This window comes from Cervus elaphus, chromosome 22, assembly GCF_910594005.1.
Source record: "Cervus elaphus chromosome 22, mCerEla1.1, whole genome shotgun sequence".
Lineage (NCBI taxonomy): Eukaryota > Metazoa > Chordata > Mammalia > Artiodactyla > Cervidae > Cervus > Cervus elaphus.
This window is the reverse complement of record NC_057836.1, coordinates 4,031,449-4,044,979: the sequence shown is the minus strand read 5'-3', so window position 1 is coordinate 4,044,979 and position 13,531 is coordinate 4,031,449. Positions and strand designations below refer to the sequence as shown.

The 13,531-nt window shown below is 52.7% G+C and overlaps 1 protein-coding gene across 2 annotated transcripts in view; it reads left to right on the top strand.

Moving 5' to 3' along the window:
- ATXN10 (ataxin 10) overlaps window positions 1-13,167 on the top strand; it is a 140,292-nt gene extending 127,125 nt beyond the window's left edge. The window contains exons 11-12 of one of the 2 annotated variants that reach the window (XM_043880862.1): window positions 12,185-12,372; window positions 12,866-13,167. In XM_043880862.1, coding sequence (XP_043736797.1) covers window positions 12,185-12,372; window positions 12,866-12,868 — 191 coding nt within the window. In that variant the 3' untranslated portion in view covers window positions 12,869-13,167. Of the gene's footprint in view, window positions 1-8,980; window positions 9,013-12,184; window positions 12,373-12,865 lie in introns of those variants that run through there. The other variant, XM_043880865.1, reaches the window with a different exon arrangement.
- The last annotated feature ends 364 nt before the right edge of the window (window positions 13,168-13,531 follow it).

Sequence of the window (13,531 nt, the reverse complement as noted above, 5' to 3'; positions counted from 1 at the left end):
AAGATCACAGCGGCTTGAAATGAAAACTGTCATCACCACACTGAAACACTCGCGTGTGGAGTCTGTGAGCGGCACACGTCTCCTGCGCGCACAGAGGCCAGAGTGCATGGTCTGCCCTCTGACCTTGGGCCTGGCCACCCACGGGTCTTGCTCAGCCTGCCTCACTCAGCCATGCCCTCTCCTCAGAGGTCAGAGTGCATCAGTCCTGCTCTGACCTGTTTACTTACACGAGAAGCAAGATTGCTTGAGGTTTACTGTCATGTCACTTAGAAAACGGGAGTCTGTCCCTTCCCGAGGTGAGGTGCTTAGCATGAACCGCGTGGCCTGCAAGTGACCACGTGCCCCGTGTTCCCGCTCCGCCTGGGTTGGTGAGAAAGTGGAAGCTGCTCGAGTTCCTGGCAGTCACTTGACCCCCCTGGCTTGGAGATGTCACTGTTTTCTTAATTTGACTTCTCAGTGGTTATTATTAATGTTTTAAGTGCCACCATGTACAGTTCATTCCAAACCAGAAACAAAACTTTATGCGAACATTTATTGCCATTCGTTTTTGTCCTTAAAGTTCTGCTCCTTTGGGTGGTTGATTTAACAGACACCATTTAAAGTTTAAATTTTATTTTCACTAGACGGTCCCCACACTGCCACACCCAGTGTCAGGCAGCCCTTCCTGACTCTCCTTCGGCACCGTGGCTCCCTTGCCGGCTGTCTTCCCGGGGTCTCCTTCCGTCTACACTGGCCATTCTCCCGGTTAGAGCTAAACCTTATTTATTTGAGAGAAGTCTGCCAGAATCCTGGTTCAAATGAGGCCCCTTTTTATTATTTCATTTATCCTGTCATTTCACATTGTTGCTGTTACAGCAGTTAGTAGTGTTTGTTTCTCTCTACTGAATATTCTCGGAAGTTCAGGAGGACTGCGGCGTCAGGCCTTCACCTCGTGGACACTTAGCTGAAGCTGCGTTTACAGGTAAACACACGCGTGCCCACCTCTGCGTTGCCTCCCTCCGTGGTGATTGCCCTGACTCTCCGTCCTTTAGTTGGAGATTGGCACAGGGAGAATAAAGACCTGAGGAATGGTGTTGTGTTTAATGAGATCCTCTTGTAGCTTCTGATGCTGGTTGAGAAACACTGACTTGTGAGAGGCCGTGAACAGGCGACCGACCCTTCCTCGGGTGGAGTGGTGGCAGGGGCAGCTGGAGAACTAACCGCTGCTGATAGCTGAGCAGATGGGATTTCACTGACCTGAGTGACCTGGCTTTTTCTAGCCCCCCAGGCTCCTCTGTCCGTGGGACTCTGCAGGCACGAATGCTGCACTGGGTTGCCCTGTCCTCCTGCAGGGGATCTTCTGACCCAGGGAGGGAAGCTGCATCTGCTTTCTCTGACAGGCGGGTTCCTCACTGCTGCGCCGCCTGCGGAGCCACCTCGCCCGGTCCTAGAGCTTAGGCTGGCAGTGCTGGAGTCTGAGCCTAGGTCCTTCCTCGGCCACACTCACTCCTGCTGTTACAGATGCTGGTTGGTCCCCATTCCCCACGCCGTCTTCCCTCCAAGCCACCCTCCATGGCTCCCAAAGAGAGCTGCCTGATTTTTCTGCTTCAGCTCTTTCAGTGGATTCTCATTGTATAAAATGCACACTCCTTCTTACAGCCTGAAACTCCTCTGGCCTCTGGCCTCGACCCCTGCTCTCTACCAGCATCCTGCCTCCAGCCCCAGCCTTGCCCAGCTCGTGTCTCCCGTCTTGGGTCCCACACGGCCGGCGCTGCTGCTGTCTCCCCAGCGCACCAGGTGACCAGCTTCTCTTTATCCTGAATTCTTAGCTCAGTCCCCCCCTCAGAGAAGCCGTCTCCCACCTCCCTCATCGGTGGTCCTTGTCCTTCTGTGGTCAGGCTTGACCGTGTCAGCCTGAAGGTCTGTCTGAGGCTGATGCCCGCCTCCTGTCTAGAATGCCAGAGGGGTGGGGACCTGCGTGTCCCGTTAGTTACTGGATCCCCGGCACCGAGCCTTCCTGTTTGTCAGACGAGCACCCAGATGACGGTTAGATCCTGAGAGGCTGGGTATGTGTTAACAGTGGAAGCCTGCGTTTGTATCTAAATTGCTTGCGCTCATTCCAGTGGAAGTGTCAAGAAGCATGTTGTTCACAGAGGACAGCGAAAACATGTTGAAGTATTAGATTTCTGAAATTGAGTGAGGTTCCCCCCAAAGTGGGACAGCCAGTACTTTAGAAGTTTTAAAAAGACCTGTATCAAGGAAGAGCTTGAGACGTTAGTATCCCCCCTGCAGCCAGCTTGGCTCAGGTGTCACGGGTGCTTATTTCCAGTTAGTGCTGGAGTCATTTGCACACTCTCAGTTCCTGCTGAGGTTGTCTTGACTGTGAAGCGGACACCGCAGTGCTCCTCCTCTAGTGAGAATCATCTGTGCGCCCAGCCCTCAGCCCGCCTGCTTGTGATCGCAGTGCATGCAGACAGCATGAGACTTCCACAGGTCTGTGCCCGTCCAGACCTGTGGGCCTGCCGCTCTTGCCTGCTGACTGGTTGCTGCTGTGGGTGGCGGGAGGAGAGGCCACCAGCATGGGCTGGGTGACTGTGGGGTTCATCGTGTCCAGATGTTTGGACTAAGGACCGGTGGTGTGGGTGCTTGGCAGCCCGCACGTGCAGTGCACTGAGAGCCGGCTGGCTCTCATCTAGCCCAGAACCCTCCAGAAGCCCCCACACTGCTTGTGTTCTTCATGTAAGCCTTTGCATTTGAGAACTGTTTTTGACCCCTGGCTATGCTTTATTCATATAAAGATGTTGTTAGTACCAGGCAAACAATAAGCTTCCATAATTTAGATGCAGTTACTTAGTTTTTCTGGGCTTCCCAGGTGGCTCATTGGTAAAGAATCTGCCTACGATGCAGGAGACACAGATTTGATTCCTGGGTCGGGAAGATCCCCTAGAGGAGGGCCTGGCAACGCACTCCAGTATTCTTGCCTGGAGAATCCCCATGGACAGAGGAGCCTGGTGGGCTACAGTCCACGGGGTCCCAAAGAGTCAGATACGACGAAGTGACTGAGCACACATGCACCTTTCTACTCTAAACTTTAATTTCATTTTAAACTGTTCACTGTTACTTATAAAGATGTTTTGCAGAGGTAATCACTCTGACCAGTATCTGAGGGCTTATTTTATCTTTTGAGAAAAAGGGACTCTGTTTCAAGTCTTATAAAACCTGCCACTCCTTCCCCTGATGTATAGGCAGAGCTCAGAAGCTTGCAGTCAGCCTGGCCGGAGGGGACTGCTCCGGGCCTCCGCCAGGTCTCCCCTCATGGGCTGGTCCCCCATTATGGGCTGGTCCCTGAGGAGGGCTTAGGGCAGAGGGACGGGGGCTGGAGCCCGTGTCCAGACCAGGCCTGACCCCCAGGGTCCTCCGCCTCCTGGGTCTGTTTCCTCATCAGTAGAAGGTCTGGTATCCCCTCCCGTGAGTGCTGTGCTGGCGAAGCTGGAGGCTTTGTCAGTGCCTGGAGTGGCCCTGCGGGTCATCACACCGCTGGTTCTGTTACGCTTATTATTACTGTTATGACTTCATGCACATAAATAGCAGTGGCTTATGTGAGAGACACTTAATTCCCCTGCAAAGCTTTGCCTACATTGATGGAAGCTAGAAATTTGTTCAGGCCAGCAAGTTCTTTCTTCCAGAGAGCAGAGTGCTGTGGACTTACCCTCTCCGCTAGCGGCGGGCCCTTGAGGGTCCCTACCTCCTTGGCTGCTCCTCACAAGTTTCTCTCTGTAAGAGCCCAGTGACCTCCGGTTACATCACAGCCGCCAGCGGATCCCCTGACGTGAGCAGAGCCTGGGTCCTGGCTTCCCTTGAGCAGTTGACTGCATCCAGAAGGCCTCTCCTGGACGAGGTCCCCCTGGAGCCCGAAGGCTGAGGTGGTGTGGTGGGGGGCCTGCCTGTGTGCCGTTGGCAGCATCGCACGTACTGCTCAGCTCTGGCAGGAGAACTGGGGTCTGCCCCTCTTAGTGGGCGAAGGCCAGGCGCCCGCAACATTTACCTCCTCCTCCCCCTGGGTGAGCGTGCGCACGCGCGAGCCCACGTCCCACAGAAGGGTCAGGGTGAGCGGTGGCAGCGGAGGGACCGAGGGCTGCGGGCCCTGGGGTGGCCGTCCCTGCCCCGCCCCATCCAGGCTGGTCAGTCTCAGACGGGCCTGAGCGCCCCCGAGCACACACGGAGCCGCCTGGCCGCCTGGCCCTCTGGTGTGGTTTGGTTAGACGCGGCCTTGCTCCATCCCAGTCTGAGACCTGTTGTGGGGCTGATGCCAGACCGACGGGCTCTCCACGTGGCGCTCTGAAGTGGTGAGATGGTCCCAGAGTGTGTCATGGACAGGATTAGCTTCAGGCCTGGGGGACCCTTTCCCACAGAGCCCGTGGACATGAGGCACCTGCCTGCCAGCCCCCGCTCACCACAGGGCTTTGGAGTGGGGAGCGCGGGGTGGCCACGGACCGAGGTGGGGGTCATCTTCCATGACTTGGCCCCACACTGACAGGCCACGAGGCGGGGCAATGGTGGTGAGCCTCGGAGGCCGGCGCCTGACCCATCTGGGCCCTGAGGGCCCGAAGGCTCATTGCGGCTGGGGCCAGGCTGAGGACAGCGGTTCGCCATGCCTCGCCTCGTGTGACGCAAGGAGCCTGGGGAGACAGCAGGACGGCTTTGGTTTCCAAGCGGAGAGGACCCTTCGAGCTGTGAGCGTCCCCCCCTGCAGGCGGTCGTGGATGGGAAGTCAGCTGTGCGTACCGAGAACGGTGAATGCAGCCTTTGTTTCAGAATCATTCAGACGCAGGCGGGGTGTGTTTCTCTGGTGGACGCTTGTGTGCTGGGATGTTTCTGTGAGAATTCAGCAGTGTTCCCCTCGGCCTCTGTGCCACTTCCTTTGATGTTCTAGTTCCCTGGGCAGCTGGAGGCTGAAAAGGAGCTGCAGCGCTCAGAGCAGAGGTGTTTCTGAGACGACGCTCTGCCGCAGTGAAGACTGAGGTTCTGCGCCTTCTGGCAGCACCTGCGAAACACGAGTGTGTTACTTTACTGTGATTGTGACCTTCAGTTTGCAAATCTGGCGATAATTTGCCCCCCGCCCCCCGCGCTCTTCTCTTGGGGCTTCCCTGGTGGCTTAACTGGTAAAGAATCCGCCTGCAATGCAGGAGACCAGTGTTTGATCCTGAGTCAGGGAGATCCCCCGGCAAAGGATATGGCAACCTGTGCCATTCCATATTCTTGCCTGGGAAATCCCACAGCCCATGGGGTCACGGAGAGTGGGACACGACTGAGCGACAGGCTCATTCACTTGTCACTCCCCTCTTCTCGCAGGGCTTGTCCACTGTGTTCAGCTGTGAGTTGCCAGTTGAGAGAACACACAGACACTGACGTGCACTCACTGCCAGGATGGACTCCAGACCTTGGGTGGTCTGCGTGGGCGCGGTGCTGACACACCTAGGCCGCAGAGATGTGCCCTCGGGTTAAAATGCGGAAACGCAATCAGACCCTGGACACACCTGCAATTCGCAGAAGGAAGAGCGACCAGCACGGGGTGGGGGGGGGGTGGGGGGGGGCGGGGGGGGGGGCTGAACACAAGCTGGTTTCCAGCGCCCTGCGAGGGGCCAGTGCGCCGTCTGCCCAGTGAGGACTCTGACTTTCTGAGTGAGGAGAGCCTACAGTTTAACTGAGCAAAGTGATGGTTGGAGATGAAGGCAGAGCTTGGATGCAGGTCACCATGCAGCAGAGTGTCCCGACGTTTGGAGGCAGAGCTCAAGCCTGCAGGTGGGGGTGTGGCTCCTTGTTGGCAGACAGTAGCGGTGTTTTTCAGCCTTGTCTCCTCCACGAGGACCCTCCTCTCCTGGGTCCTCTGTGTCACGGGCAGACTGCCCACCATCCGAGGGAGCCCGTACCCACCCCAGCCCCACTTGGGTGCCCGCTGTGGTGTGTTTGCACAGGTTCCTACTCCAGCAGCAGCAGCCTTGGTGTGGCCTGGGCTTCCCTGGCAGCAGTTTAGAAAATGCCTTGTTTTTTTTTTTCCTCAGAGAGTAAATACTTGAAGAGCAGAGCAGAGGTTGGTTAGGGGTCTCCTGCAGACGGGGTCGGGGTCAGAGAAGTGAGCCCACCAGGGACACGGCCCCCCGGGCGCTCACTGTCTCTCTGACTTGCGTGGCCGGGGAAACGCAGGACCGTTGTCACTCGGCAGGAAGAGGAGTCGCCCTCAGTGTCCTGTTCCCACCCTCGTCCCCTCTGGCTGGCGGGAACTGCCGTATTTTGAGGTGTTTTGGTTTTCAGCAACATGAAGCATTTCAGAAAAGTCTTGAAACAGAACTACTGCTTTGCACTCTGAGAAATTCTGCAGTTTTCATCCGTCTTAAAAGCTACTAGCTTAGATGTGGACGTTAACTCCAAAGCATCCTCGTGTTGAGGGAAGTCTCAGGGCAGGTAACGATGTGGTTTTGAAGCCTCACGAGGTGGCCCAGGTGTCCTGTCCTCAGGCCAGCTTTATCCGAGGTGCTGACATGCGTTCTCTGCCCTGCTTAGTGGTGTGCTTGGGAAGTTTGTTAGGTGTGTAAACCCCTGGCTGTACATGGGTTTGTTGTCTAAAAATAATTTTTTAAAATATTCTGCAACCGAAAGGAAATATAGATACTATCTGTAGCATACGTATCTGTTATGTGCATATTATACATATAATATTAAATATATACACATTATACATCTACAGACATGTTAATATATAAAAGACCATAAATAGATACTACATAGTTTATGTACATACACACATATATACTGAGAAGTCAGTAAAATCTTCCAGCATTTAAATTGTTTTAGTCTAAATAGCTGAAGCTCCAGTACTCTGGCCACCTGATGTGAAGAGCCGACTCACTGGAAAAGATTCTGATTCTGGGAAGGATTGAAGGCAGGAGGAGAAGGAGGCGAGATGGATGAGATGGTTGGATGGCATCACCGACTCAATGGGCATGAGTTTGAGCAAGCTCCAGGAGATAGTGAAGGACAGGGAAGCCTGGCGTGCTGCAGTCTGTGGGGTCGCAAAGAGTCCGACACGACTGAGTGACTGAACAACAGCAAATAGTTTAAGTTTTAAGTGCCAGTACTTGGAAAAGTTCATTCATTCATTCAGTGAGTATTTATCGGTTCCTTCCGTGTTCCAGGGCAGTTTGGCAGACCTCTTCTGTAAAGGGCTCCTTTTAATCAGTATTTTTGGCTTTGCTAAGCACTCTCTCTCCCACCATAGCAGTCCAGCTCAGCTGCTGAGCACAACAGTGGCCATAGAAGAATCGTACGTGCATGGGTGTGACTGTGTGCCAATAGAACTTTATTTATTATGGATACTGAAATTTGGATTTCAAGTAATTTTTGTGTGTCGCAAATTGGTATTTCTCTTTTTATTCTTTCCCCCAACCATTTAAAAACATGAAAACTAGGGGCTTCGTGGGAGGTTCGGTAGTTAGGACCTCACTGCTGAGGGCCCAGGTTCAGTCCCTGGTCGGGGAACTGAGATTGCACAAGCTGCATGGCGTGGCCAAAGTAAGTTAGTTAATTTAAAAAATATGAAAACTTGTTAGATTGCATCCATGCGAAAACACAGGCCATAATTCCCCCAGCCCCTGTTTTCAGCAGCTTCTAGACACCAAACACAGTGACCAGAGCAGAGTCCCTGTCATCGCGGGGCCCCCGTCCCCGTCACTTGAAGGACTGCAAGTAGCACTGATTCCAATAACTGAAAGTCCAATGAAAGTCGTTCTCATCAACAGTCTCAGGATCAGTGTTCTAACTCACCTGGCTTGACTTTTTCAGAGTGAGTTTGGCACGTCAGTCCTAGCCTAGGTTAGCAGTGTCATGGCCGTGGGGTCTCTGTCTGTCTCCAGTCGCCTCCCAGCCCGCACTCCCCTGCCTGGTCTCCTCACCTGCCTGGTGCGAGGTTACAGGGCTCAGCGTGGAGCCGACGATGCAGAGATGATGCACTCATGGCTGCTGCCACTCAGGTGGTCGGTCCGGGGACCACGTCTCACTCCACCTCTCCAGGCCCCGAGGCTCCCAGGTGCTCAGTCCGCGCGCTCATCACTAGCTCTTTCAGGGTACCATGTGCTCTGATGAGGGGCCGGACTGTGAGTCCTCACTCCGGTGCTGATCGCAGGGTTCTTTGAAGGCAGTTTTGTTACAAACAGGCTCACGCCTTCTGTTTGGAGTAGCTATGGAAACGTTAGAAGCTCTCTTTTTAAAGCCGAGCAGACAATGAAGCGCTTGGAGTGTTGGTAGGATTAGAGACTCTGGAAGATGTTTAATTTTCTACCCCCCTCTTGCTTGCTTTCTGTCTCGGTAGAGGGGGAACAAGAGGGCAATGTGAATATTAACCAGGCCGCTTTCATCTCCCTGTGACCCTCTAGGCTGTCTGGGTCTGCGGGGGCGCCGGGCCCTGGCCCTTCCGGCTGCTAACGAGGGGAGTTGTGCATATTCATGAGCCGGGCCCGGGGCTGGGATTCCCTGCTTCTCTTTAATGCAGATGTTGTGAGGGAACAACTTAAAATTAGGAACTCAGAGACCCTGGACAATAGTGCCAGGATGTTCTCACTGGAAATAGACACACGTCGGAGGATATTGGTGTGCTATTTGATTTATAGGCGGACAGTACAAACCCCATACGCGGTACTCACTTAGGTCGAGATGGAGCACACACCGTTCAGGTCTAATCACGCTGAGTGTCCGTCTAATCACGCAGAGTGTCTGGCAGGACTTGGTGAAGTCTGCCTTAAAGAGGAAGTAAGGTTGGTTTCACTTACGACATAAAGAATATGAAATGTACATCTGAGTGAGACTTGTTGGGGTCTCGCTGTTGTTTTGAGTATTTTTCGATTTTCAGCGCTCTGGGAAGTTGACCCCGCCGTGGCTGTGTGGCCTTACCGCCCAGACCCCTCCCATGCTCTCCACTTAACCCATCTCTCTGCTCTTTGAACTCCAGTTTCAGAAGAAGACTGAACTGCCTCTTCTGCCTTGGGCTCCAGGGCTGCCCCCGTCAAGCTGTGCCAGGAGCCTGCTTCCCGGGAGTGATGGTCACATTTGTCACCAGAGCCCCGCCTGGGAGCCCCGCCCTCGCCCAGGCGCGCATAGGGGTGGTCATCAGGACAGCCGTCATTCATCTTGCTGTTTCCTCCGCTCAGAGTAGTGACCGTGTGAGCTTTCTACAGGAATGAGCTGGTGAACAGTGGGGTAGGATGTTGAAACACCATTACAGGACATCCACAGAATGCAGGGTTACTCCCTAGGTGGACGTGACTGAAACCCTCCCTTCTATCCATCCACACCGGAATTCTCCTGTGTTTTGTCATCCTGGACCTTTTATTTATACAGTCCAGCTTCCTTGCTCTCATTGCATTTATATTGGTTTACTTTCATCTAATCTTCCACCCTGCGAAGCCCTGAGTCAGGAAACCACACCAAGAGCAGAAAGGAAAAGCACAGCCCGTGTGGTCACTGCACTGCCACCACACCCCCTCCACACACGTACACTTACACACACGGTGGGTGGGAGGTGGTTTCTGCTCGTTCGGACATCAAGCACATGTTTCCAGCGCCATGCTTGGAGCAGAGGACAGAAGGTAAATAAGCCATCATCCTGGCTTGTGAAGAGCTCACAGGGCGTTGGGGCATACGGAAATACCGACAAATAAGTATAGCTCCCAAGATGTCACCACACACATCATCATCCACTGTGTGTCAGGTCTGGCTGCATGCCGGGGATGAGAAAAGGGACTCAGTATGGCTCCTTCCCTCCAGAAGCTCCCAGACACACAAGCAGATCAGCAGGTGCAATGTGATGAGAACTGGTAAAGGAAAAAGAAAAAGGGAGAGAATGTTTTGGAAACATGCAGTAGGCGCGCCCAGCTCAAACTGGTGTTGGGGCTGGCCGGGACAGAGCGGGTGGGTTTCCAGGAGCGGGGTGTCAACTGCGTGCCCTGGGTGGGGAGGGCCAGGTGAGAGGGAGCGGGTCCCAGGTCAGGGCTCGCATGTGCAAAGACAGGGGGCGCCTGACGAGGTGATGTTGCCGGAGCCCGGGGTGTCATTTGCCCTGGAACTGAGATATCTGACAGTCCAAAGCTCTGGAAGACGGCTCTTTCCTCCAGAGACACTCAGCACTGGCAGCTGGTGGTGACAAGCCTGGCATCTGATACCTCGATTGCAGAGCTAGCCAGCCTTCCAGTTGTGAGGCGCTGTCAATGCATTTATGGGAATTTCCCCTCTCTTTCTTTCAATTAAAGTGAATAACCAGGAAGCTTCAGAAAGAAGTGTTTTGTGCCTGTCATTTAGCATTGGAGAGTTGTCACACACAGGAACTGGAACGCTCCAGGTTTACACACGGTCTTGCCCAGATTCACCCTCAGATGTTCGCTCCTCCACTCAGTTCTCTTGATCCCTGCCTCATCTCTTTCTGCAACAAGGGAGGAAATGGGTTTGCATGATGATGATGTCGTCCTGCATGAGAAGTGAATTGTAATGAGTGATCCCTGCTGAGAAAGTCAATAATGTGTTGAAGGTCTTTGTTGCTGAGGATCATCCTTTTCTCTCTCTCCTGTCACAAAGTGGGGGTTTGGTAATTGTGGAGAAGAAGGAGAAGTTCAGCTTGTATGCATTTGAGAGTGTGGATTCATCTCCAGATAAGACGTACAGCCTTCTAAAGGCCCTGGGCTTTGTCGTCAGAGGGTCCTGGCGAGATGAGAGCATTTTCCCACCAAACAGGCAGTTATCTATAGGATTGCATCAGCTACCGTTCTCTGCCCTTTGGAAAAGGTTGGTCATTTGTACCCACCAGTGGTCTTGGTGGTCCGCCTCCAGAGACCAGTGGGTCATGGCCTCCTGCTGACCTGCAGCCGTTCTGACGGAGCCCATCCCGTGTGGGGTCCATGTGCACTCACGACTGTGGGCCGCGTTGGAGGAACCGAGAGGGAGCAACCAGCAGGCACTTCCTGAGCCCAGAGCCGCCGGCTTCCTGTGTCCTGGCCGCCTGACTCGACTAGACGGGCTCATGTTCTGCTGGTTTCCTTCCAGGTCAGTGAACTAGGGGCAGTTGGGTTCCCGCGCTTTGTGCGCATGGAGGCCTTTCTGTGTCACTCTCGTGCTGAAGAGAGAAGCCTCACTGCTGAGCCGGTTTTGGGATGGGATCCGGAGCGCGGACTCCTGAGTTCGGGGACCCACCTGATCGCCTTTAGGGGAGCAGATGCCTCGATGTGGCATCAGATAGGCCTGCCTGGGAAACACTGGTAACAAGGAGGGACTCATTTTTCCTGCTACCGTCCATCTGATCACGGGGCAGGGAGGCCTCTGTTTCTTGGAAAAAGTGTTTATTCCACGCTTGGCACTTTGTTCCTTCTGAACCAACAGAGGGTGCCAGGCCCACTGTTCCTCGTGTCTCTGTGTCCCTGTGCCCAAGACTAGAGCAGTTTCATGGAAGGGCGTTACAGTGGCCGCCTAGTGCCCTCCTGAGGTTTCCATAGCTCTCAGTGAGCATAGACCTCAGAAAAGAGCGCTGTGATTCTATGTTCCTCGGAAGTTGTCTGTGTGTGCCATGACGGACACCGTACGCAACACCTAAATCAGGGGCAGGGCACAGTGAGGCACCGCATTCAGACTAAACAGTAAAGCCTTCAAAGGTCTTCTTCGTCTTTAAAATACAGAATGAGGGAAATTCCATGGTGACTCCCAGGAGACAGTTTTTAGCTATAACTGGGCTTGCTTTAAACAGGACGATCTTCTTGCCTGATTCTACCCTAGCATCTTTGTGACTCCTATTCCTTCCCTGGTGACTCAGTGACAAAGCTGTCCAGCACTCACACACGAGTGTGTCTGTGTGTGCGTGCGCACTCCCGCATACACGCTTGTGTTCACACACTCCCCGTGTGGCTGCTCTAAGCCTTTGCCGCCTCCTTTGTTCTTTCAGTCCAGTACCTCTCCGTGGCAGTTGCTGGCAACACACACACAGTGTTGGACACACGTGTGTATGTGTGTGTCTTATGCCTTTTGAATTATTTCCCGCTCTGCATGCATATTCATAGCACATCCTCCAGGAGAAAGTGTTCGTTGGTTCTGGGCCTTTAGGGTTATCTGCCGTCTCCTCCTTCTCTAGTGATGCTCGGGTTAAAGCATGTTGATTCCTTCACTTTGCTCCCAGTTCTAACCCAGTGGGTGGTGTACGCCATCCGGAACCTCACGGAAGACAACAGCCAAAACCAAGACCTGATTGCGAAGATGGAGGAGCAGGGTCTGGCAGATGCATCCCTGCTTAAGAAAATGGGGTTTGAAGTTGAAAAGAGGGGTGACAAGCTGATTCTGAAGTCGACTAATGACACACCTCAGCTGGTAAGTATGCCAGGAGGAGGACTAGTTCCCCTTCAGTCAGTGGGAAGTGGTCCCCACTTCCCCATAACCTTCGAAGTGACATAATTCCTTCATAAGAACATGGGTAGATATAGTTTGCCTCCTGAGATGGCAAAGAAAGCCCTACATTTAATTGCAAATAACTTTTTGTTCATGCTTTTGTTCATGCCATTTTCTTAAGAGAGTTGAAATTTCAAACTTGTTTTAGGGGAGAAAAAGAAAAGGCATATCAAAATTTTCATGTGTTCTAAAAGTTTCTGGCAGTAATTAGACCTTCTTTAAAAGATAGCTAATGTTGACTGCAATGAAAAGAACAGAAAACTCCTTGTATGATATTGAATGGGTTGTTTCAGGTTTCTTTCCGTTATTTCTGTCATTGACCAAAATGCTCTTGTATTTTTTTTCCTTTGATGGTTCTTGTAAATAGCTCTGTTACATCTGCAATTTTGTTTCCTTTTATTTTTTTCCCTCTTAGTGAATGAACTCTCCATCCAAAAAAATCTGAATGTTTGGAATCTGTTTCCTGGATCTTTCGCAGTATGTGAAATCGCAAGTGTTTGAAGATTTTATTACATACACGTTCAAGAATCTGTGAATCTTCTAGATAATAGAGTTAAATGCGTATAAGCTTAAAAGTGAAAGTGCTTGAGTGTCCTGTTGATTCTCTGCTTTAAAATGTAGCTGTCTGGTTTGCTTCTGTCCCCGTGGAATACAATGTGCGTTTAAGTGATAGATTGTACTTACTGTGGCCGCAGAAAATAAATTCCTCTTGCTGAGCGCATGTCCCTTCTTTGGCAAAGACTTGGAAGTTTGCTCAGGTCCACTCCTTCCCTTTGTCTCCTCTTGTGGGGTTTTCTGGGCTCTGGCAGGCGGCTGAAGTAGTTTCTCACTGTGATTAATTCTAGCAATCGCTTTTCACCCCTTCTGCCTTTCCAAAACATTGACAAGACTCATTTCCAGTTAATTAATTCGAGAGATGGCGAAGAATAGAGGGCTCTCGCTCTTCACTTCAGGTCCTGGGCGGCGTTGTCACTGAGCCCTGTCCCTCTGGAATGTGGCGGGAGCGAGCGAGTGAGGGGACATGTGGGCCATTAACTCTTCCCATTCCAGATCACCCTAGACCTAGGCGTCCCCAGGCCCC